The 22,400-nt window shown below is 47.0% G+C and overlaps 8 protein-coding genes across 8 annotated transcripts; 4 read left to right on the forward strand and 4 right to left on the reverse strand.

The window, feature by feature from the left end:
- Nucleotides 1-2,979: 2,979 nt before the first annotated feature.
- N7533_003541 (uncharacterized protein) lies at nucleotides 2,980-4,430 on the reverse strand (the record flags this gene model as incomplete). Its single annotated transcript, XM_057100191.1, has 2 exons — nucleotides 2,980-3,033; nucleotides 3,102-4,430. 2 exons carry the CDS (start codon nucleotides 4,428-4,430, stop codon nucleotides 2,980-2,982), a joined length of 1,383 nt encoding a protein of 460 aa, XP_056962879.1.
- A 2,548-nt stretch (nucleotides 4,431-6,978) lies between these two features.
- N7533_003542 (T6SS phospholipase effector Tle1-like catalytic domain-containing protein) lies at nucleotides 6,979-8,608 on the forward strand (the record flags this gene model as incomplete). The annotated part of the gene is made up of 2 exons (XM_057100192.1): nucleotides 6,979-7,135; nucleotides 7,248-8,608. 2 exons carry the CDS (start codon nucleotides 6,979-6,981, stop codon nucleotides 8,606-8,608), a joined length of 1,518 nt encoding a protein of 505 aa, XP_056962880.1.
- A 635-nt stretch (nucleotides 8,609-9,243) lies between these two features.
- N7533_003543 (uncharacterized protein) lies at nucleotides 9,244-10,038 on the forward strand (the record flags this gene model as incomplete). The annotated part of the gene is made up of 1 exon (XM_057100193.1): nucleotides 9,244-10,038. One exon carries the CDS (start codon nucleotides 9,244-9,246, stop codon nucleotides 10,036-10,038), a length of 795 nt encoding a protein of 264 aa, XP_056962881.1.
- A 483-nt stretch (nucleotides 10,039-10,521) lies between these two features.
- On the reverse strand, nucleotides 10,522-11,340 carry N7533_003544 (Gfo/Idh/MocA family protein; the record flags this gene model as incomplete). Its single annotated transcript, XM_057100194.1, has 1 exon — nucleotides 10,522-11,340. One exon carries the CDS (start codon nucleotides 11,338-11,340, stop codon nucleotides 10,522-10,524), a length of 819 nt encoding a protein of 272 aa, XP_056962882.1.
- An 808-nt stretch (nucleotides 11,341-12,148) lies between these two features.
- Nucleotides 12,149-13,676, forward strand: N7533_003545 (uncharacterized protein; the record flags this gene model as incomplete). The annotated part of the gene is made up of 2 exons (XM_057100195.1): nucleotides 12,149-12,352; nucleotides 12,420-13,676. 2 exons carry the CDS (start codon nucleotides 12,149-12,151, stop codon nucleotides 13,674-13,676), a joined length of 1,461 nt encoding a protein of 486 aa, XP_056962883.1.
- A 290-nt stretch (nucleotides 13,677-13,966) lies between these two features.
- N7533_003546 (putative ubiquitin conjugating enzyme) lies at nucleotides 13,967-16,764 on the reverse strand (the record flags this gene model as incomplete). The annotated part of the gene is made up of 4 exons (XM_057100196.1): nucleotides 13,967-14,082; nucleotides 14,249-15,905; nucleotides 15,973-16,544; nucleotides 16,599-16,764. The coding sequence occupies 4 exons, from the start codon at nucleotides 16,762-16,764 to the stop codon at nucleotides 13,967-13,969; spliced, it is 2,511 nt and encodes an 836-aa protein (XP_056962884.1).
- A 1,375-nt stretch (nucleotides 16,765-18,139) lies between these two features.
- Nucleotides 18,140-20,521, forward strand: N7533_003547 (ankyrin repeat-containing domain protein; the record flags this gene model as incomplete). The annotated part of the gene is made up of 1 exon (XM_057100197.1): nucleotides 18,140-20,521. One exon carries the CDS (start codon nucleotides 18,140-18,142, stop codon nucleotides 20,519-20,521), a length of 2,382 nt encoding a protein of 793 aa, XP_056962885.1.
- Nucleotides 20,522-20,774: 253 nt separating this feature from the next.
- On the reverse strand, nucleotides 20,775-22,109 carry N7533_003548 (M20 family metallopeptidase; the record flags this gene model as incomplete). Its single annotated transcript, XM_057100198.1, has 4 exons — nucleotides 20,775-21,083; nucleotides 21,121-21,517; nucleotides 21,572-21,957; nucleotides 22,020-22,109. 4 exons carry the CDS (start codon nucleotides 22,107-22,109, stop codon nucleotides 20,775-20,777), a joined length of 1,182 nt encoding a protein of 393 aa, XP_056962886.1.
- Nucleotides 22,110-22,400: the final 291 nt, after the last annotated feature.

Genomic DNA, 22,400 nt, shown 5'->3' on the forward strand with positions numbered 1-22,400 from the left:
CAGGTTGGTCCAAAGGTTACGCACATGATCATTTTCTCCCTGCCAGTTTAGACTAAACCATACTTGTACTAAGTCGGTACTGATTTGTGTCAAAGCTCTTTGTGCTGAGATAGTACTATTCAAAGCCCGGGTCCATGCATTTTGTGAGAAGGTATTTGATAGCTCGAGTTCTTCGAGGGGCCGGTATTCATTTACAAAATCTATCTATCGGTCGGATGAATCAATAAGTGATAATAATCCAGTCTCACCAGATCAAGAGCTGCTCCACATATTCCGGTGACTTATCGAGATATCAACGGGATGAGTGCTGAAATATTATCAGATGACTTAGATGACGCAAGTTTATCTTCGTGATCTCCTCAACAGGTCTCAAGATCATTTATGAGCAGACTTAAAGGGAAGAGGAAGGGTCGAGAACCAAAGGGTCCATATTCCCCTCGGAAGGAGAGGAAGGTAGTTGTCAGAAATGATTCATCGGTAAGAGGCTCCCCATGGGTAAAGACTATTAGAAAAAGACTTATGGTAGAGGACCTGGACCTTAAAAAGTCATTCGTGGGTTCTACGCCGAGCTCCAAGTCAAATTTCAAAGCTCTGCCTCGTCAGAAAAGATGGAGAAGGGAGGGAAATACCCCATTAACAAAGGTTGAAGACTTGCCCCATGATTGGAATGCACGTGAGCCAGATCTTGATCCAAAGTAAGTTATTATGGCTGGCACCCCCAGTTTCCTCACGCATTTATCTAACTTGTTCAGTGACATCGAGGCCCAGATAGTAAGATGCGAAGAGAGAATCGAAGATGGCATCATGCCTCATCTGTTTGAAGCAAGATTGACCGAATACAAAGGAAGAAGGGACTATGCAAAGTGGGTTAATGCTTCCATATTCTGCAATTTCTGGTATTCGGTCTCGAGGACCTGAAAGAGATAAGCTCTTGATTAACATGGCACTAGTGGAGTTGCAAGAAAAGAGCGCGCCGGATTGGATTCAAATGTCTATAAGCGACTTGACGCTTTGGAATATATATTCCAAGCAAGAAAGACCGATGGCGACAAGAATAATCAAATGGCAAATATCAAATCAATATTAGAGGCATATAGAACAAAGAGCCTTCCCTGGGTGACAGGTCTCGTTACATACTGGGCAAAAGGAAAGCAATTGTGTCAGCCACGCCCTTTCAACTGGGATGAATTTGAGGCTATCAATGCTCCAAATGGAGGCGATAAAGGTTTCTGGGTAGAAGGGGTTAGTAAGAGAATCAAACCCTCCTGTCGAAAATTTGCGATTCTGAATGGTTGTAGCTTCTAGGACCAGCTCCGATGGTACAGTGTCCGACATTGACGGTGGGACTACGCGATTCATATGTATACAATGTTTGTTCCATCCAATCATTATGTTATATGAGAACCAAACTCGTATCTTATCACTAAAGAATTGCAATATAGTACAACGTTGCTCTTAGGCTACCTGGTTACGACTGGTGGGCTGAAATGCTTTTTGTATATGATACAGGGGCGTCATATATGAGCATCTACGAAGGTGATCTGGACGTTTTGATTGGCCCTAATTACATCGGAAACCCTCTGCCTATTCCAAACCTTGGAGATGGCGTGGTGCACACTGCAAATGGCCTTGCAACAAACAGCTATTTTGAGATCGAGGCCACGGTCTTGGATAGAAAGGGAAGGCGAATGACGAAATGGACTAGATTAATCTGCAACTTGCGGCCAGGCCATCATCCAACAACAACTGCGACAGATCGATTAGACGGACCTTTTCTACGTTGGCTCCTCTTTACCTCCACGACGCCAGTCGAGAAGCCTGACATTACTTTTTCGACTTCAAGAATTTCCATGAACCTGACAAAGAGTCTTCCAGTTGAGAAAAGAGGGTCACCGTATGACGGAGATCCTCATCAATTCGGTCCAACTGCTAGAAAAACGCCACTTGAGGCCATGCATCAAACAATCGGATTGAATTCCGCATTTGGGATGGGTCAGTCATATCCGCCGCCGAGAGGAAGGAGGGTCCCGGAGTGAGTTATAGCTCCAGAGAGTCAACTTGTACCTAGACATGATGCACCTGGGCAGTTATTATACAATGCTTTTTGTTACTTTTGAAGGTGGTTCTCGCCAAATCAGTTTGTAATTCAATTCTTGACTCATACCTAAGCATCTGCTGGATGTCTAATAAAAAGATTTATCTCGACATCCATATGTAGTTATACTAGTATCGGTATGTAAGGAAATAGCGTAGTAGGATTAGCGAGAGGGACCAAAGCTATCTAGACACGCAAGGCATGGCACGGTTTAAAATGAGCGATGTAGTTGTGTTAATACTCACTATTGTAATGCTACTGAGGTTTGTATGTTATCTAATGATATGCGCTTTCATTGATCTATCTTTCTAATTCCGAATTTGGCTGATACTTTGTTTTAATCCATTTCACATTCCCAAATTTCAGTCTCTAACTTTTAAACTACCTTTCAAGCTTCCGGCTGATACCCCACCTTGAAAAGGTAAGCAGGGTTTGTTTTAAGATTCAACAATACCTAAAAAGAATTGGTTTTCAGTAGAGTAGACTTGTCCTTGGGGTATCAAAAACGAAAGGTTGGAATTTGAGGTAATCGAAAAGCTATTGGGGTGGCTCGCCATGAATAGAGTTGAAATCAACTTCGATGGTTATGTCCAAAAGGCAGAGCGCGATCTCTGGCATTCCAAGGTCTTTGCGCACTAAGATAATCCTGTCTTCTAGTAGACCTTAATTCATGCCAATTCCAAGTTTACCTTAACAGTCATCTCTCAAAGACTCACCTGCCAATGATCATTCAGGACCGGTTTTTGATACATATCGATGAGTATTATCCATAAATGAGACCCACAATAGGATGGCAAAATCTATATTTACATTTGAAACGTCTAATTATCTATACAAAGATTTCAAAATTGAACCAAAGAGCAAAACTCCTGACCAGGAAGTTATCAGGACGAGCAACTGAAAACACCTCCAACTGTGCCATCGCGATATTTGTTTCTCTGTAAATATTAGTTAGTTGCTTGTCTTTTACTTTCGACGGAGAAGCGATTGGGGAAAGCAAACATACAATATCGATGACGCAGGAGTAGATACCCGCGCCCAGAGTCACGAGGCCAATCAAGAAGACGAAGACATTCAGGGCACCTAGTGCAAGATTCTTCGGCGTGAACATGCTTCCCTTTCGAATAAGGAGGAACCACATCATGGCCGGGAAGTAAAATGTAAAGCCTGACAGGAAAAGCGAACACATCAAGGATAGCAAGTCATCGAAGAATGGAATGACCTCGGCGATGATAAAAGAGATGATAATCGCAGCCACAAGCATAGCAAGCCAGGTAATCCAGCCCATGGATGTGTTGATGAAGCGAATATAGGAGTTTTTGAAAATGCGCCCATGAATCATGCGGCCAAAGACCACAGCATTGATGGAGCCACTGATAAAGATGACGGGGAGGGCGATGCCGAAGACAACCCGGCTGAGGGTAGGTCCAGCGGAGAGAAGAGCAGGACTCTGGACGTCCTGGCCAACGAAGGCGTAGATCAGAGCACCTGTCATGGTGTAAACAACCATCTCAATAGCGCCCAGTGTGCAAACAGATTTTGTGAAGTCTGTTGGTGTGTGCATCTCATCCATAAAAGAGATCTGGCAGATGGTGATGGTGTAGGCGAAAATGATATTTGTGACCGAGATAAAGGTCTCTGCAAAAGTGATGCCTTCTTTCGGCCACGCTGACCAATTCACGTTGGCCAATCCTGTGCTGTTGGTAGCTTGAACTCCGGTGCCGATAATGGTGACACCGACTGCGATGATGATCGAGGCGAAATCAACATAGCCCAGAATAGCCATCTCTGTAAAGCTAGGCGGAATAGCCAAGAGGAGAAGAATGACGGCTGACACAACAGCGAAAACGATGGAGCAAATATTGGTGTCAATAATAGTAATGAGTGCAATCGAGCCGGTAAGACAATGCGATCCGATTAGGAAAAGCAACTGCAAGCTTAGCATGATAGTAATGAGCTCGTATCCAAATCGACCACAGCCAAGTTTAGCGAAGAGCACCTGTCCCGCGTCGGCATAGTTGGTGATGTGAGGGTATTTGACCTTAACCTGGCCAACGACATAGCTCGTGTAGATCGCGATGAGACCGATGCCGATACAGCAGATGACACCAGCTACCATTCCCAAAGTGGCGAATGTTGAAGGAATAGACAGCGTGCCTAGCGCGATGGCTTCAGTAATAAGGACAACTGTCAGACGCTTCCACCCTAAGCGGCTAAACTTCTGAATGCCGTGCTCGTGTATTTGCGCCTCTCGGTCGTTCATAGTGTCGGGCAAGACGCCATCGGTGTCTGCGGAAAAGTCCTTCTTGGCATCGCTGCCGCTATGAGACCTCATTTTGGGCGAGTATGAAGGCCAACAAATGAAGACGCGAAGAGGAATATAAGAAAAATAAAGTTGTCAAAAACAGCGCTGATCAATGCTATTAAAGAAAAAGAAAGCTAGGAAATTTTTGGTCATAAGAAGAACCTTCGAAAATGGAGCTTCTGCCAAAAAATTGCCTCCGATATAGGCGATGCTGACCGAATTAGGACTAGTAGGACCCACTTGTGCCGTAATCGGAAGGTTATGCGCTTTCAGATCGCGCTTGCCACTCGTTAGTCAGCAGTCAAATCAGCCACCTTCCTTCCTTGGAGCCGCATCGCCTCTTTTCAAAGTTTGATTTTTATCTTTTTAAATTCTAGAGTTTTCAAACTCTTTAGTGTTGAAAGATAGGCTCTGGGGAGAAAATTGTTCCCTAAGTAATCCCCGGCTAAGCAACGTCATCATAATTAAAGTCCCCTGAGAACTGGAGTTGTTTTGACTCATGCCAAGGGTGGCAACTTTTGGCCCACTTAGTGCTTGAGGGGTGTTGCAGAATAACACATGGAGCGGAAGGAAGTCTGACTCCGATGCACATATACAAAGGGGGTGTTTCCCTATGGAAATCGAAGCGAGGTTGCAAAGGATAGTAACATTGATGTCATTTAATTAAGCATACAGTTGAAATCTGGGGTTCACCCCGGAGTCCTCCGTGGTTTGTTTTCCCCCAGCGCTCCAAGGGGGTCCCGGCTATAGTATTAATCCAGGATCTATAAGGCCAAAAAAATTATCGAGAAGACCATGAATAGACGAAATACACGCGTGGCCGTCATGCTCTCGCCTCCTCCGTAGATTACACAGCATCTAGCGCGGCTATGCCGGGATGAATTGTTGACAACACATGGATGTCTAATGGGATGTTTCCGATGGGCTCGGAGTCTCGAATCAACTCCGAGACTCCACCACACATTGCTCCAGGCAATCATAATCCCATCGCCTTCGGGTGGGTCAGTGCCCGAGTCAGAGGAAATGTCACGTGGCATTTTAAAATCATCAGACGCTCACCAAAAAGGCTCAGATTATGACTCGGGCCCAAGCTATAGTGAATTTACAATATGGGATCAACACGGTTTAAATTGCTTTTTCATTTTTCCAAGATTTGTTGTTCGAGTCTCCCCAATTGGTCTAGTGGCCGGGGGGCGTTTCCAAAGGGTAAAATGTACCGACTACTAGTACTGGTTAATAGGTGAGAAGTGGTATATATATTCGTGAAGGAATTCAACTGCTCACCTACCTAGGCAGGTGTCTTATTACCTAGGTAGTAGGTACCTGGGCCTGGGCAAGGTTGTAAGTTCGTAGCTTATAGTGCTGATAGTACGCGATAGTACCTAGGTAGGTAGTAGACGCCATGGAGTCACCTTTTTTCAATTTGCATTGTGCATCGCATCCTTCCAAAGATGTCGACCTCGAATCTCTAATACCTATTCTTGCTTTCGCGCCCCCGGAGTTCGGACATTGATCCGAGTCATACCCCAACATAAATCTAGACCTCGCGCACAATCAATTTTCGTCGCTACCCTTGCCGCGACCTAGGATCAAATTATAAATATTACTACGGAGTGGGAAAAGATGAATAGTTCAAGCGGTCAAAAAAGCGGCGAAGGGAGCGAGTCATTGCCAGATCGGTACTCTCCTAGTAGCTTCTAGGGATACCGGTGAGCAGGAAATCGCGTCTGTTACTGATTTAGCAAGGTTGGTGGTCGATTCACTCCAGAGCTGCGATATCACATTGAATTCCTATACGTACATGCTACATAATTATTGAGTGATAGGGATCTTTCAAGTAGATTGAAAGTGTGATAAAGTGTGATATGCACTGGCGGTGAGAAGCAGCGAGATAAAGTGTCGTTATTGTTGCATGAGATGTGAGCTAATTTATACCTATATCTTAAGCAGGGCTCCTAACAATTACCTTAGGTAGGTACTAACTTGTAACTGGAACTTTAAATCCTCAACTAGAAATCCCTCGGGGAGAACCTTGGAAATAATTGCTGTCGGACCATTCAGGTTGACATCTGGGCAGACTGGTCACAAGAAACTACATCCTAGACCCCAGAAACCATAATATTTGGCCCCTGGCGATATGTTCTAACCTAGAAACCAATATTCGCTGGGTGACTATTGAGATGGTGGCGGATATCGTCTGCAGGTGAAAACTGGGCGTGAACCGTGGGGCGGGAAGGAGTTAGTGCCAAGGGGGTGAAGAAATCGCAACAGCCATGATCGCCCTTCGCTCCACCAACTACTGTCAGTAGGACATCACACGTCGATTGAGTGGCCCCACAATGAGGTATTGGTTCCAAATCATGGCCGGCAATAGGTTGAATAGAGTCTTGGTGAAAGGTAGCCAGCCGGGAACTTGGTCCTCATTGTAAGCAGAGCTAACCCGAAACTGTCATGATAGGCAAAGCTGGACACGAACCTTGACGGTCGGTGCATTCTAATAAAATGATCGCTCATGCCGCGCCCGTCGGTCGCAAATCTCCAAGTTCAACTTCTAGTCTTGCAGGTTCAGTGAATAAAAATGTCGCAGTCCAAGCCGGTTCAAATCGTCCTTTGTTTTGATGGGACGGGGAATACCTTTCGTGCTGATGGCACGGAGACCAATATTTTGAAGATCTGTCGCATGTTACAGAGAACAGATGAACAATGTCAGTTTGATGGATTGTCTTCCTTTACACGTGCGAATGAGACTAATCAAATACTTGAACAGTGGTTTATTATCAACGTATGATCTCGATCCGAGCCTCACACCCCACCACAAGTATAATTTCCCGGGCTAACAAGACTCAGCTGGCATCGGAACTGAAATCACACCGGGTTCCTTAGCAGCAAAGACGCTGAAGAAAAGCAGCCATCTAGGAAAGAGCAAGACAATCAGCCAGGCCTTGGGAGAGTCATTTGACCAGCACGTCCTGGGTGGCTACAGGTTTTTAATGCGACACTACCGGGGAGATGGAAATATTTTTATTTTCGGCTTCTCTCGTGGAGCCTATACCGCTCGATTTCTCGCAGAGATGCTCGACTACGCTGGGCTACTGGGCCCGGATAACGAGGAGATGGTCCCATTCATATGGGAAGCCTTTTCCCAATGGAAATTAACGCGATACGAGGGAACCGAGAAAAGGAAACAGGCGACAGACTTTTTGAATAACTGCCGAGAGACGCTGTGTCGCCCAGTCACTAGGGTGAAATTCCTAGGTCTCTTTGATACCGTCAATAGCATTGCTGATTTCGAAATCAACAATGACACGATGCCGACCGCTCGCGTGATCAGACATGCGGTTAGCATTGATGAACGCAGAGTCAAGTTTCAGCCGGTATTGCTGGATTCAGGCGCGAAGAAAAGCAATGCGGCAGGTAGCCGAAGTACCACATACAAAGAGCGGCTGGATCCTGTCAAAACCGAGCCGCTAGTTGTACCCGGTGTCCCCCAATCTGTGGATGATTCCGATAGCGATGATGGCGATGTTAATGAAAAGCGCTCCGCAATCCGAGGGTCAAAGCAGAAACCCGACGATGGAAGTCAGGACTTGCAAGAACTTTGGTTCCCGGGTGGACATGCAGACATTGGCGGTGGATTTCAACGCGAGACAGACGAGGAGTTCCAGCTCAGCCACGCTCCACTTGTTTGGATGGTCCAGGAGGCCCAGCGCGCGGGCATTGAATTTGACCAGGAAAAGCTGTACAAATACAAATGCTTAGAGCACTGGGAAGAAGACCCTTCGGCAAGCACTCACTTCCGCGAAGCGCTTCGACAGTCAAGCACGGAAGGCCTACTGCACGATCGTATCGGGTTTGGGGAGGGCGTATCGCCTCTCTCCGTTCTGGCGTGGCGGTTGATGGAATATCTTCCCATCCGTCGGTCAGATATGCAGCCTGATGGTTCGTGGAAAATGGTTTCCTGGCCACTACATCGTGGCCAGGCCAGAGATATTCCCCTCCACGCTCATATTCACGCATCGGCAGTTCATCGCTTGCAATCGAACACGGAGTACCGCCCGGCAAACATGATTATCGGGGGTGGTGGCAGAGGTGTAAAGGAAGTTGGCGCTGAGTATGGTATTGGGGAGTGGGAGATCATTCGGCATGGAGGAGATCCAACTCGTGAAACGTATATTCGGAAAGGATGCAGAGATTCTTGTCATTTTTAGGTGAGGATCTTGAAAAGTTTCAAGTTCAAGAAGCTTGGCTTTAGTGCTAGGTACCTACCTAGTACTATATAGGTATATAGTAGAACCATAACGTCTTACCAGTAAATTCATAGTCTCGTATTTAATCCAAGTTATCGATTTGTTACAACCCTCCAGGGCTTCTGGAGATTAGCGTTGCAATAAAGTCACTTCAAATTTCGGGGAATTATAATTTAAGAGTACCTGAAAGAAGTAGTAATATAGAAATAGAGGCCGGCCATGGATAACGAAAAGTTGATCACTGATTCAAGTTGCTCATGTGTGCGTCTTTGACCCCAAGGTAGGTAAACAATGGCTTTATTCACTTGTCTGGCGATCTGTGCAGAAATGATTTTTCATTGTTCATCTTCTTTGTTGACGTCTATCACTTGCCATATTCAAGTGAAAGTCCTTCAATATAAGAGATACCACTTTCCAGAGCTCTCATCTCTCCCAACCATCGGCATAACCTCAGACATAAAGTTTGAGCCGGAGTGTGTCGAACATCGAGATCGATTCTTTCCACGGTTTTAAAATTCAATTTCGACAAGTCCTCTGATAAATGAGGAGATACACGAGTCCTTAAATTCTGAAGTGATAGTAACTACTGACTATTCATGGATAATAGTATGCCGAACGAATTCACTCCTCCAAATCCTCCGAGTCCCGAGAGATCCGCTGGCAGGTCTCGCCAAAGCCCGGAGCATACCAAATGGGAAGAATATATGGAAGCAGGAGCCCATATTCATCGATGGATTGAGGATTCAAGTGCGCAAGGTTGCTTTGTCACTCGAATATCTCTCAATTTCACGGATCTTTTACAGCAGCGCTGGTCAATTCGGCAGCTCGTTACATCCTTCCCGACAGGATGTCTGCACGAGGCAATCACTCTCGGAATCGTACCATATACCGCACCAGCCATTGGCGAGCCAAATCGACACTCGATTGGAATCAGGATGAAATTCCAGACGAAGGGTCACGATCATCCTAGTCATCATTTTGATGGAATAATCGCTAAGGGTGCCATTTTTATCACACACATGGAGCGAGTTCTCGGAGCCTCACGTCCCTGGATTTCAGAACTTATCAAAGCTGCTTATGAAAATGAGTTTTCAATCGACACGCTTCGTCATGTCTTTTTTAACATTGTGGTTAATAAAGATACTAGTCATCTGATCAAGAATCTTCTCTACGCGGAAAGGCGAGGGCTTTCCTGGCCCGATGTTGACCGGCAGATCTGGGAGTACGCGACCACGGAGTACCAGGCGATACTTGGAACGCGGATTGGAAAGGTTGTAGGGTATCTTGTTTTGGGTGCGTTTTCTAGGGGCACTCGGCGGATTTCACGGATTGTTTCGTGGCCTGGGGTTATGGATACTATCACTCTGCGATTCGAACTTGAAGAATGTTAACTATTGATACATCTCAGCGTCAATCAATGAAATAGGATCCCATCAGCTCGCATAGTCTACCACTAGTCATTCAAATCCATAATAATCATCAAGGGTCAGATACTACTGGTATCCAATCGACTCAGTTAAGTTGCGAGCCTTAGAAATAGCAACAGAACCGTAGGCTTGGATCTAGTTTAGCAAAGCTGAGTGTCAGATAATAATTCTGATTGCTATGGAAGCGACCATAAGATCAAGAAAGATCAACTGCACGATTACAACGCATCGAAGCATCTGCAGCAAGTACAACACCAAGTGATTGAACCGCGTCGTCCATATGCCGAGACAAATCGCGATCTTCGAGAATCGCATCAAGCAAAAATTGCTGTTCGCGGGCGCAAAGCTCATTATGACCCGGCTCATCCTCTGTCGAAATGATACCATCCCGTGGAATGCCATCGACTACGGTACTAACGCGTATCTTCGAAGTCTTCGTGTGGCTATCTACATCAGCCGAGCCACCGGCAGCTGCCACTTCCCCTCATCCATGACGATCGAGACGGACCCCCTTGGACCGATCACATCTTTGACAAAATACGCAGTCTCAGAAATCATCGGACCCCAGCCCGCTTCATACCAGCCGACCGAACCATCCGCGAAAAGAACCTGCAAATGCCCATAATTAACCTGATCGCCAGCCGGGATTTCATCGCTGAGAGCAAGACCCATACCACGAACCTGAACCGGCTTGCTATCGGTAATTTGAAGCATGACGTCCAAATAATGGACACCGCAATCAACGACAGGATTCTTCGCGTCTTGAAGGAGTCGTTTATGGATATTCCATGCTTCGCCTGTTGATCGCTGGTTCAGATTCATTCGCATTACGAAGGGCGGACCGAGCTGTCTGGCTTGTCGAATGAATTCCACCCAGCTGGGATGGTGTCGAAGGATATACCCGATCACTAACTTTCGATTTGTGCGGCGTGCGACGTTCACGACATTCTCTGCTTCTGCGACCGTCGCAGCTAACGGTTTCTCCACGAAGACGTGGGCGCCGGCTTCCATCGCGGTCACGGCGTATTTGGCATGTGTCGCCATGTGTGTGTTAATCGATACTACATCTGGCGTGAGGCAGAGGGCCTCTTGTATATCGTCGAAAATTTTGTAAATCTTTAGCTCTTCCGGGAGGTGTTTGATGGGACTTCGGTTGACAAGAGCGATGATCTCGAAGCCTGGATTGTGGTGGTAGGCTAGAGCGTGGCTGATGCCCATCTGGCCGACGCCGATGACTGCTACGTTCAGTGGTCGGCGATTCTCCATTTTGAATCCCGGTTCTCGGTTTTTTGTAAGTTTTTGCTGTTGCCTAAGGACGGTTTGAAGATGCGATGTTTAGGGATTCCCCGCAGCATGCAACCCTTGGGTGGGCTAGTTAAGCCGGTCAGCCCCCAATGTGGCCCCGCTAAAATCAATAACCTTGGAATGATAAGTAGTAGCTTAAATCTTGCTGCGGGGAAATCAATTAAATCCCTGAGGGTGTCGAGGTGCGCATTATTTGGGAAGCATAGATAAAAGCTTCTGTGAGGTATCTGAAAATTGAGTCGATCGCAACACCCGAAACTTGGTCCATGAGACGAGATACGAAACGTGACTAAAAAAGCCCATTGTCTCATGTTAAAAACTACCGTTTCCATCGGTCGGCGCTGCTCGAGACCTCGCAAAAAGAAATCACAGACTAGAACATGCAGAAGGTAGAGATGAGGATCGCTTCTTAGCGGGATCAAAGACGAAAATGACGATGGCGACTCCACGTCTCGAAGCAAAAAAGAAAGAAAAGAGTGGGTACGCCATTCATAAACTTTTTGAACAATGACGAGCCGCGGTCCAATATCCCCTGGCTCACAGACTGACTTGTCGAAACTCCTTAGTCCGGCGATCTCTTCCCCCTTCCGACGTGGGCGATCATCAAGGGTCCCCTGCTGTGAGACCCGCCATTGCTCTGAAATCAGGAACTGGCTCAATAATGGCTCTTCTGACTTCGATCTTCGCCCTTGGCGGCTTGCTTCAAAACTGCCCCTGGCCCCAACATCGAGAAGTCGTGATGTTACTGTGAACATTTTTTCCTTCTGTTATGATGGATGAGGCGTGCGGCGACGAAATTCCCCATGATGTATACCCCTTACATTCCTTGGACGACAGCAAGGTCAATCATTGTTTCGTCAATTGGATGATGCGGTTTAATGATGTTCTCGATGCTGAAAAATTGAATGAGGCTTTGTCGACGCTGCTTCGGAGGGGCGACTGGAAGAAACTAGGTGGGCGTTTACGATTCAAGGTATGAGGGCGATCTGAGAGAGTCCTTTCTAGTAATGGATGGGGCCTAAATAACTGACATCGAGCAGGATAATGGGAAACTGGAGATTCATGTCCCGAGATCTGAAGGACTGGAACACAAAACAGTCTTCTTCACGCATAATTCCCACGATATCAGGTTGGAAGATCACCCGATCGGCAGGCAATTCCCCAAAGAGACCGAAGGTCCCTCTGTACAGAAAATCACCACAGACACACGACCATTCATTGCTCGGCCAAATTTCCCAACATTCGACAATATGATACGTCAAAATGAGCCTATTATGTCGCTACATGTGACGAACTTCGCAGACGCGACAACAGTTGCGCTTACATGGCCCCACCTTCTGATGGACGCAATGGGTGGACATGCCTTGCTGGCTGGATGGTCTTCAGTATTGGCTGGTCGCGAGAACGAAGTTCCTGACGTTCTTGGAGCGCGAGAAGATATTTGTCGACACCCGATGATCACCGGCGCAGACGACTCCCTGGAAGAGTTGAAGGTGGAAGGAAAGCGTCTACAGGGCTCAAGCCTCATGATATTCATGCTTCGGTTCGTGTGGGATAAATTATGGAATTCGAATCGAGAACGACGCGTCATATTCTTGCCAAAAGATGCCTTCTCCAGATTGAAGGAGCAGGCCTATAGGGAGGTCGCCGAGATGACCTTTGACCAGGAAAAACCCCCATTTGTTAGCGATAGCGACGTACTCACAGCTTGGGTGGCGAAAGCATTCACGGCATCCGAACCTAACAATCGACCGGTGACTATTTTAAATTTGATGAATGCCCGATATCGAATTCCTCTCCTTGCCCAACCAACTGGCGTCTTCATTCAGAATATGGTCTTGGGCACATACACATTTTTATCTGGGAAAGCAGGCTCCGAAACTGTCGGCTCCATTGCCCTGCAGCATCGACAACATCTCACTGAACAAGCAACAGAGAATCAAGGGTTGAGTCTACTCCGTGAGATATTCCACGAAAAAGATGCGGGGAGGGAGCCAAAACTCCTATTTGGAGAATCAAATATGGTCCCGATCATTTTCAACAACCTGCTCAAGGCAAAATTAATGAAAGTTGTCGACTTTTCGCCAGCCGTCGTAAGAAGAGGCGATGTTAGCGAGAAACGGCCAAACCCTCCAGGAACGATGGTCAACTACTACAATGAGGCGATCGGGCCGGGGTATGTTGGTTTCAATATCTTCAATATGCTTGGTCAGGATTTTGCTGGGAATTATTGGCTTATGGGGACTTTGCTGCCGAGGGCCTGGGTACAAATAGAGGATGCTCTAGGGAACATTTGACGCGATAGCCCCAACATCATGGTCGCAGGGCTGGTCTATTCGATCTCCGATTGGTGGTGGATGTTGCATACTATACGGAGCCCCAGACTATGGACAGCAGGCCTGAATCCAAATCTGCCAGTGACCAGGGCGTTTTTGAATTTGGATATTGTTATTTTCAGGTACTACACGTTTTAGTGAAGCGTGATTTTGTTCAAATGGGGGGGATGGAATTCAATTCAATTCTATGTGAAGACACATCGTTGTAACAATAGATGGATCTCCTAGTAGTATCTTCGAAGATTAATTCTCTACAGAAGGAGTGGGCCTCCATCTTCAGCATCCAGTGAGTTCCAGATCGAATCCAACTGGCCAGCGGAGTACTTTCGCGCTTTCTTTGACACTCTGTCTGTCACAATGTCCTCCTCTGCCTGTTTAGCATCTACTTTCGGAGAGAAGTAGAGAATACGGCAATAAAGCAACAGCAGGGTTACTGGAAATCTCCCGAAGAACCTCTCCAGCGGTTTCTATTTTGGCTTTAGTTGGAATTTGTTCGTTATTTTTATTATCCGTCTTCGTCAAGTCAGTCATACCGGTCCGTGGGTTCGAGGTTGGCCGCTTTCCCTTTCGGGGTGATTTTGGGTGTGAAGTAGGAATCTTAACAAGAAGATATCTTGGTTGAATCCAGTCTATGAATTGCACAACGTAGTGTGGCGCTCTACAGACAAAGTTGTCTGGACAGTTGATGATTTCGTTGAGAGAGATAACGTACTGGATATCCAGCACGCTTTGCGGCCAATTCTTACCTCCCGCACCTCTTTGAGAGAAGGACAATGATTCCGAGAAATTTGGCGAAAGGTAAACCCCATTCCCACTGGAACGACCATGTGTAATCTTGCGAAAGTGAAGGCCCTCTCTCAGGATGCCGTGCCAGTTGTGAAGTGGGCTTCCATGCCATGCGGAAATTGTTGAAGGCTCAATGTTGTCTGCGTGGGTCTGTACAGCTTTCAGGAAGCGATGTTCCCTATCAGGAGCACCCTGTATAAACCGAAATCTGAGATGCTTACTCATCTGCTCGTGGATATGGGCCGATTTCTCGGTTTCATGCACAATGTATGATCGGTTTGAGGCGATGATCCAACGGAGCAAGTCGAAGGCTGCTGGGCTAACTCTACCCTTTAAGCATGAGCGAAGACCTCGGGTACTGGATTCACTGAGGAGATCTGCAATTATATCAATGCTTGGCAAAGTATCAAGCAGCAGCTTGATTGAACTTCGTTTGTCTTGGTGCGACAATTCTTCAAAGTCGTGATGGTAACGAGAGAATTTGATGTGGTGTTTTGTAGTATTGGAGGGGGGAAGCACCGAGCCCTGCGTCGTTGTAGGAGATAGGGAAGTCACTTCATTGGTAATCTTAACCGGGTAGGATAGAACAACCTCGTTTTTGAGAGGAACTCGCGTAACCTGACAATGCCAAGTTACCGTGGGATTGGCAGGCTCTGCGTCGCATATCATGATCCAATCTTCTGAATGAAGATTTTCCAAATTCGACCCGGAAAGAACCATATTCACTGGATCTAGAAGTGCACGGCTTGTGAAGTCGATAATTTGCATCTTCCCAGTTTGATCAAAAGCATACCTGTTCTTGAGCGGGACCTTCAGACGCAGTCCGTCTGGAAATGTGTCAAGCTGACCAGATGCTGCACTCGCATATGCGAGAGATACTAAGAGGTCGACTACCATCGGCTTTGACCTTACCTCACATTCAATGCTAGCACCCAACCCTAGCTCCAGATACTGAAAAAGACACAGTGGGCGGGAACAGACATAGGGTTTCAGTGATTCAAACCCATCACCAGTCTTGCAGTGGCAGACTAGACAAAATTCCGGGCATCTGACAAAGTGCCGGAGGGTGTATTGCATGGCAAGAAGTGGTAATGACAAATCTTCCACCTTTCCTCCGGCATCCGCAAAGTGATCGCACTCCATGAGATAAGGAACAGGGGTCGACCATTCATCTTGAGCCCAATGCTTTTCTTCCAGCCCGGCATCATCGATTGTCTTGCCTTGCATTTCGTAAGAGAAAAGCTCCGCACCTGTCCATGAGAGGTTGAAGTCGCTTCGAAGCTTAGCAATGGAGATAAATCGCTTGTTTAGAACGTGATGCAGAGAGTATGAGATAAACAAATCTCTGAGTCCTGGTTGCCTGTCTGGGTCGGAAGAGAGAAGGTCATTTCCACTTCGAGGTATCTGCCCCCCCCTTGAAAAGATCTCTAGCAATTTGCGGGGAGGTGAAATGGTGCTCACAGAGACCCACCCGCATCTCAATCCCAGAGAGAGAAATCTCACGAGTCTGGAAGATTTGTTGCAGGGTTTGGTATGATCTGGGATACCGGATGAATAGGACGAGATTCTCCGAGCGTTCAACGCCCCAGGCTTGCAGCGCATCGTTGGATATGTCCAGCTTGGAGATTTGACAGGAGACTGAAACTATCATTTCGCCCTTTGTATCCTCAAGGTATCCGACTCGAAACCCACGTGTACTGGCGGTGTGTAGATCATGATTGCGCATCTCGCGAAGAAGCGATGTGGCTTGTGGATAAGGTTCCCATTCGTACCCATCGTCGAAATCAACGCTGTCATCGGATTCATTTGAAATTTCGAATCCAGGAATTTCTCCACCAGATGCTGAACAGGTTTCTGCATGACTTGGGGATTTAGAGGCGGCAAACGATAGGCCATCGATGGCCATCAAAGAGTCGTCGATACTGATGCCCGAGAAGCGTTGTGGCTCCTGACATATTTCGATGATAGTTGCGACTTCATCCGTGATCTCTTGACTGGATGCACTGACGAGGAAAGTGTGATTGTCGGGGTAATCGTGGGCATCTGGTCGGTGTTAATCACAGCATTTTATTGATTGCAGGCATTCACCCGACCCACCGCTAACCACAAGTAGAAATTCAATTTCGGACTGGTGGACTTCGGGTAGCTTCAGTATGAAAGAAATGGAATAATCCAAATCTCCAGATTTCACGTCCCTCAGATGAGCGTATCGACCGGGTTGGGAAGCTTCTTGGCGATGAGCGCGAAACTCACTAGCCGGCATGGTAAGAACAGAGGTGCCCTGCAGGTGATGCGACGGTACGGTCCGTAGTTGAGGTGTTAAGAAAGGGTCGCTGAGATTGAAATGAGGTCTGACGTCCCTCTCAATTTGCTTGGCTGGCGTTGATGCAGGGTGATGTAGAAGGGAAGTTGCCAAGGTTGTGTTGATGCCTGGTGGTGCCTACTTACTAGGTAATTCGCTAGTTAGTAGCGAAGCGAGAATGTTGACGTACGCGAGGAGCGGTCCTTGCAAACACACACCACTTTCTACCTTTATGACTGACTCTAAATCAATTAAATGTCAATAATATAACCAGTATTTACTTCCATCTAATTATTTTCATTTTTATATCGGAGGCGTGGATTGAAGTGTACTTCCGCATACCGCAAGCCAGGTTGATATGGACTCCCATAGAGTAAACAGAGGACTGTTGGTATGATTTCTTCAAATGTTTGATCAATAAGAAATCCGATCTCAGTTTGTTGAGCCACCAGTGCTTCGTGGGGGCCTGCCAGCGACCGTTCCAAATGGCGATTGTCCATTACTCCCGCCCCGCACTCTCTGGCGGTCCTCGTCGGATACAAAAGAGCCGTCTTTGTTAGGGGAAAGGTATCGAAATATGATAACAGTGCCTCCTATAACTCCAAAAATACTGACGACGGGTGCAGTAACGCGATTCAGGGTCCTTAGCTCGTTGTTAGAAGATCTTGAACAAAATTCTATAGAGACTTGATCTGTGACCATGAGATATAGCAGACTTTATCACTTACATTTTCTCTTCAGATTTGAGATTATATAGTCTAGACACACTTCAAGATGCGTGTTTTGGCCCCTGAGTAGTTGTAGTCTTTCCGGGGAGTTGCGTTGTCTTCGTTCCCAGGCAATTAATAGCTCTGACGTTTAGATATAGCGGAGATGACATCATTCAAGTGGACGACGAAATACACTTGAATCACGGGAAAGCTTAATTATTGATTTATCTTGTTGCTATTAATTTAGAAGGGACTTATGCCAGTAAATTCTGAATGTTTACCAAGCTCTTATGACAATATATGAGTATCTTCCCAGCTGGGGTTGATGGAGACATTGAATATTACTGGCTGCGGAGTATATTGAGCCTCATAACAAGAATAATTTTACTTCGAGGAAAATGGGTTCTCCATTATTAAACTTCAACAGAATTTCAATGATTTGCCAGGCAAAACCCATCCCTCCCTGCATATCGCCATTCGAGAGTGTCAATAGTGGGGCTACGCACTGGTTGTGAACGCGCGTCCACAAAGCCTTGCGAGGCTGAACCCCGCAACAGCTGATCAATTTCATAACGCAGACCCTTGGGATGATGCCTCAATCGATCGTTTTCTCGAGTAACGTGAAGATGGATCACCTTTCCTCACTACCTCTTGAAATCGTGCAACTGGTCATTGAACACCTTGAATATGCATCCGAGGTGAATTCACTCGCGCAGACATCGCGTCACCTATGCAAAATCGCCACGTCTCCTTTTCTTTACCCTCAATACGCCAGACTTTGTTCCCCGCATGGCTTGGATCGTTTGGTCGCAAATGGGAATGCAGACAGCTTACGCAGACTCGTGGCTAACGGGGTAGACTTGAAGAAATATCTTGAATATGGCCGATTTCTCCGCGAAAAATCGGATCGTCGATGGCCAGTGGAAGTGGCTGCATCGGGAGGATTCGCGGATGTCTTACAGGTCTTTCGCGATGTATGTGGGCCTGATATCGTGCGACCTGGCGATTTGAACATTGCGATAAACAAGGGGGATCTTGACGTTCTGAAGCCCTTTTTTCATGGCGGTGTGCCCGATGAAGTGAAGAAAAGCTTGTTAAAGGAATACATTGAGCATACCGCTACCCGTGGAAGTGTCGCCTCAATGAAATGCATGATCGATGGAGGTCTCGACGTCAATTCTTTCAGTGAGAGACGACTGACACCACTCATGATGGCAGCAAAGGGCGCTCATTTAGATATGACGGAGTTTTTGCTTGAGGCTGGAGCCGACCCCAATCCCGAAAAATTTTCAAGGGGGTCTTATCAAGTCGCAAACACACCTCTCTACTATGCTGCGACGGCACATACCAAAAGGAGCTCGGAGGCGGTGGTACGGTGTCTGTTGAATCACGGTGCGCGCTTGGTCGAACCGAAACATGGCGCATGCTTTTCTTCGGGTCGGCCCATACCGGAATCATTGAGAAGACCTCCATCGCTTTCGTCGTATTGGGGTGAACCAAGACCAAAGGTATCAAAGGAAGCAAAGGAGCTGGCAGCTTTAAACAAAGTGATAGCAAACGAAACAAGAGCTTTAGCGCATTTAGTCGTCTGTGGAGCAGAGGATATCGCGCAATTGATCATGACCCAGAGTGATTTCGAAGCAAGATTGGCCTCGAGTGACAGTCGTGACCGAGGTTATATCCTCATCTTCGCCGCTGGGATTGGAGACGAGGATCTCACTCGACGTTTACTCAAAATTGACTCTCTGTCCGTACAGATGTCTCCGAGTCCAATCCAGGAAGCTGCAAAGCGCGGAAATTCAGATATTCTGAAGCTGCTACTTGACAAGGTGGCGGAAGAGTTTCCCAGGTATATGAACGAGGTTTATGTGATGGCCGTATCATCTGCTGTCGACAGCAACCGGAAATCAACTCTAGCAATGATACTCGACCACGGTGGAGAGGACGTTCTTTCATTGGTGGTAAACAGACTACATGCTGAGAAATTCCTCCTCCGAAATCAATTGATATCTTCAATCCTAGTGGAAAGAGGGATTCTGAAACTTTTCGTTGAAGGAGACTCCCTAAACGCCACGTTGCAGACGGCAATGAAAGATGGGAATTATAAGTTTATGACTCAAATAATGCGCCACTTCAACTTATCGCCCTCCTTCTACCTGAAACGCCGGCGCGGTAGTTTGCTTGAATTTGCCGCTGAATATGGCCCTGTTGAAGTGTTCAAAGAGATCGTTTCATTAAGCGTTGATATTGAAAACGATGACATAGCTCGTTCGGCTTTGTTCCGTGCTGCAAATGGTCTCCAAACTTTGATCATTCAAGATCTTCTGGATAGAGGACTCTCAGTGAACACCACTACAATTACTACAACTACTGGCCCGGATGGATCAAGAGAGTCTACCGAACCCCTGATTGTCCGAGTAGTTGGATCGGACACCCCTTTCCCGAAACATAGTATCCGGGCTCAATCCACAATACGTCTACTTCTGGAACGAGATGTTGAAATCGATGCGGTCACCTCGCGAGGAGAAACGGCACTTCTCAAAGCGATATCACGAAATAAAATCGACATTGCTAAGCAGCTGTTAATCGCAGGTGCAAATCCATTCCTTAAGACTGGGTTTAGGCAGAACCCTCTTGAGCTGGCTTTTAAGAAGCATCGCTGTGAGCTTGTAAAGATCTTTTTGGATGTCGCCTCAGCTCGCGGCTACCAGCACGAAGACTTTCTAAGTCTAATTCCCTCTCAGAACATCGACGACAGTCTCTGGGAAGATGCCCGCTGTCCACACTTCTACGCACCATCACGAACCCCTGAATCCGAACAGGGGCGTATTTCACAAAGGTATAAGTGGCAGAGGGGTGAAGGGTCATGGGCTGACACAAAACGACGAATCGAGGGCAGCGACGACTTCTTGCAATATCCAATTTACTGGGAGAGATTTTTTATGATTAAAGAAATGAAAAAATACTATTGGCGAACAAAGTACCCGATTACACAGGATGCTGAGTGAATAGCTCAGAATACACGCGATTCATCAATTTCGATTTGTTTTCGGAGAAATATTTCATGGTTACCGTGCGAAGACTGCAATGGCAAATTTTGAGTGCCCTGGTGATTGAGCCTTAAGGTTTAAGACTTTCAGATGTACATAGCCATATACTGTCTATTTAGTATAGAGTCGATGCATTGAAAAACCGCCAGAGAGCTGAAATACTCCCGTGGACTTTACTATGTACTATCATTGAATTCGGACTGATTCGAGTTTACCCCATAATCTCGTCAAACGATTGGCGAACCTTGCTATAATACTGATCATCAACGAGAAGCCGCCAACCTGTCATCGCCATAGCCTTCCCTGAAGTGACCGAGCGCTCATGTGCCTCATCCGTAGCTGCAGCAGCAGTGAATTGTCGAGTGTGATTATGCGCTCCGTCCGTGACAGGAATACCAACCAAAGCATGGAGAGCTGGAACAACCTGGGAAACATTTCCCTGGTCGGTCGATCCTGGCATGAGAGTATCATCACAAGAGACGACGTGGACGCCCAAATCTCCAATCGCGTCTTGGTAACCCTCACACAAGGGCGGAATGACAACCAAATCTGCATACATCTGAGTTTTCCTCCAATTCAACTTTGCAGCCAGTGGCCAACGCGCCGGCGTCGAGACACTTGCGAACGCGTTCACCCAGAGCACGCGCTCCCTTCTGCGTGCGACTCCGAATGGTGTACTTGGTTCGCGTTAACTCAGGGATTGCATTGGTCACTGTCGGCGCCTGCATGATGGCACCGTGAATTCTTTCATCTGGTCCGATCTGCTGGCGAAGCATGGAGATGTTGTTGTAAGCTGAAACTAGGGCGTCGAGTGCATTCACACCCTCCCAGGGGCTCGCAGCCGCGTGGGCGCTGACTCCGTGATACGCCGCGGTAATGTCAAAACAAGCGATGGTTGATCGACCGCCGATTCCTAGAATTCCTTTGGAGAACTCATCTTCGGCCATCGGGTGCCTAGTACAGCGATTAGTGACGAACAAAACGCGAATGAGAATGTGACGGACTCACATCATCAAGGATACGTCCACATTCTTGAAGGCACCTGCGCGAATGAGATCAACTTTACCCCCACCATCCTCTTCAGCTGGCGTTCCGAGGAGCTGGGCCTGTCCAGGAAGACCAAACTTTTGAATCGCAAATGCGAGGGCCATGAATCCGGCGACACTGGCGGTGGCAATGAGATTATGGCCACATGCATGCCCAATGCCAGGAAGGGCATCGTATTCAGCATTGAAGTTTACACAGCGACCACTCGACTCGCCAACAATAGCCTCAAAGGCAGTTCTGAGTCCGTAGACATGTCGCTTCACGGGTATATTCTGGGCTTCAAGGAATTTGCAGATCACGTCGTGGGAGTGATGCTCTTCATATGCCAATTCTGGGTTCTCGTGAATCTGCCACATGTCGTCAGAAAAAGACACAATAGGCAGTAATCGGAGGATAGTCTAGTACCGACCTTCCGATTCAACTCACGCAGTGGCTCTGCCAGCTGCTTGATGTATTCGCCAATAGCGGCCTGAACCTCGGTCTTTGAGGGGGAAGTCATGTCGGATTTTTCTTGCTCTTGGGGACTGTTCACACAAGATAATGAAAGAAATTATAATTCCTATCATTGGTAGTCGAAGCTCTTATGCATTGTCAGCAGCGGAACTATCCGCCTCAGCGCCGTGCGGAGTGCCGAATGGTTTACCGGTTGACTCCAGTTATCTCCAGGTGGCTTGCTGCGCGCAAATAGTGCTGATTGGAGATTGAACTCTAGAGGGTCCACCCCCGCATACACCTACCAAGTATGCCCGACTATAAATCGAGGGAGCTTGCTTGCCCTTCTGTGTATCCC

The sequence above is a fragment of the Penicillium manginii genome (assembly GCF_028828005.1).
Source record: "Penicillium manginii strain IBT 31320 chromosome Unknown utg000003l:1.0-959480.0:1.0-959601.0, whole genome shotgun sequence".
Taxonomy (NCBI): domain Eukaryota; kingdom Fungi; phylum Ascomycota; class Eurotiomycetes; order Eurotiales; family Aspergillaceae; genus Penicillium; species Penicillium manginii.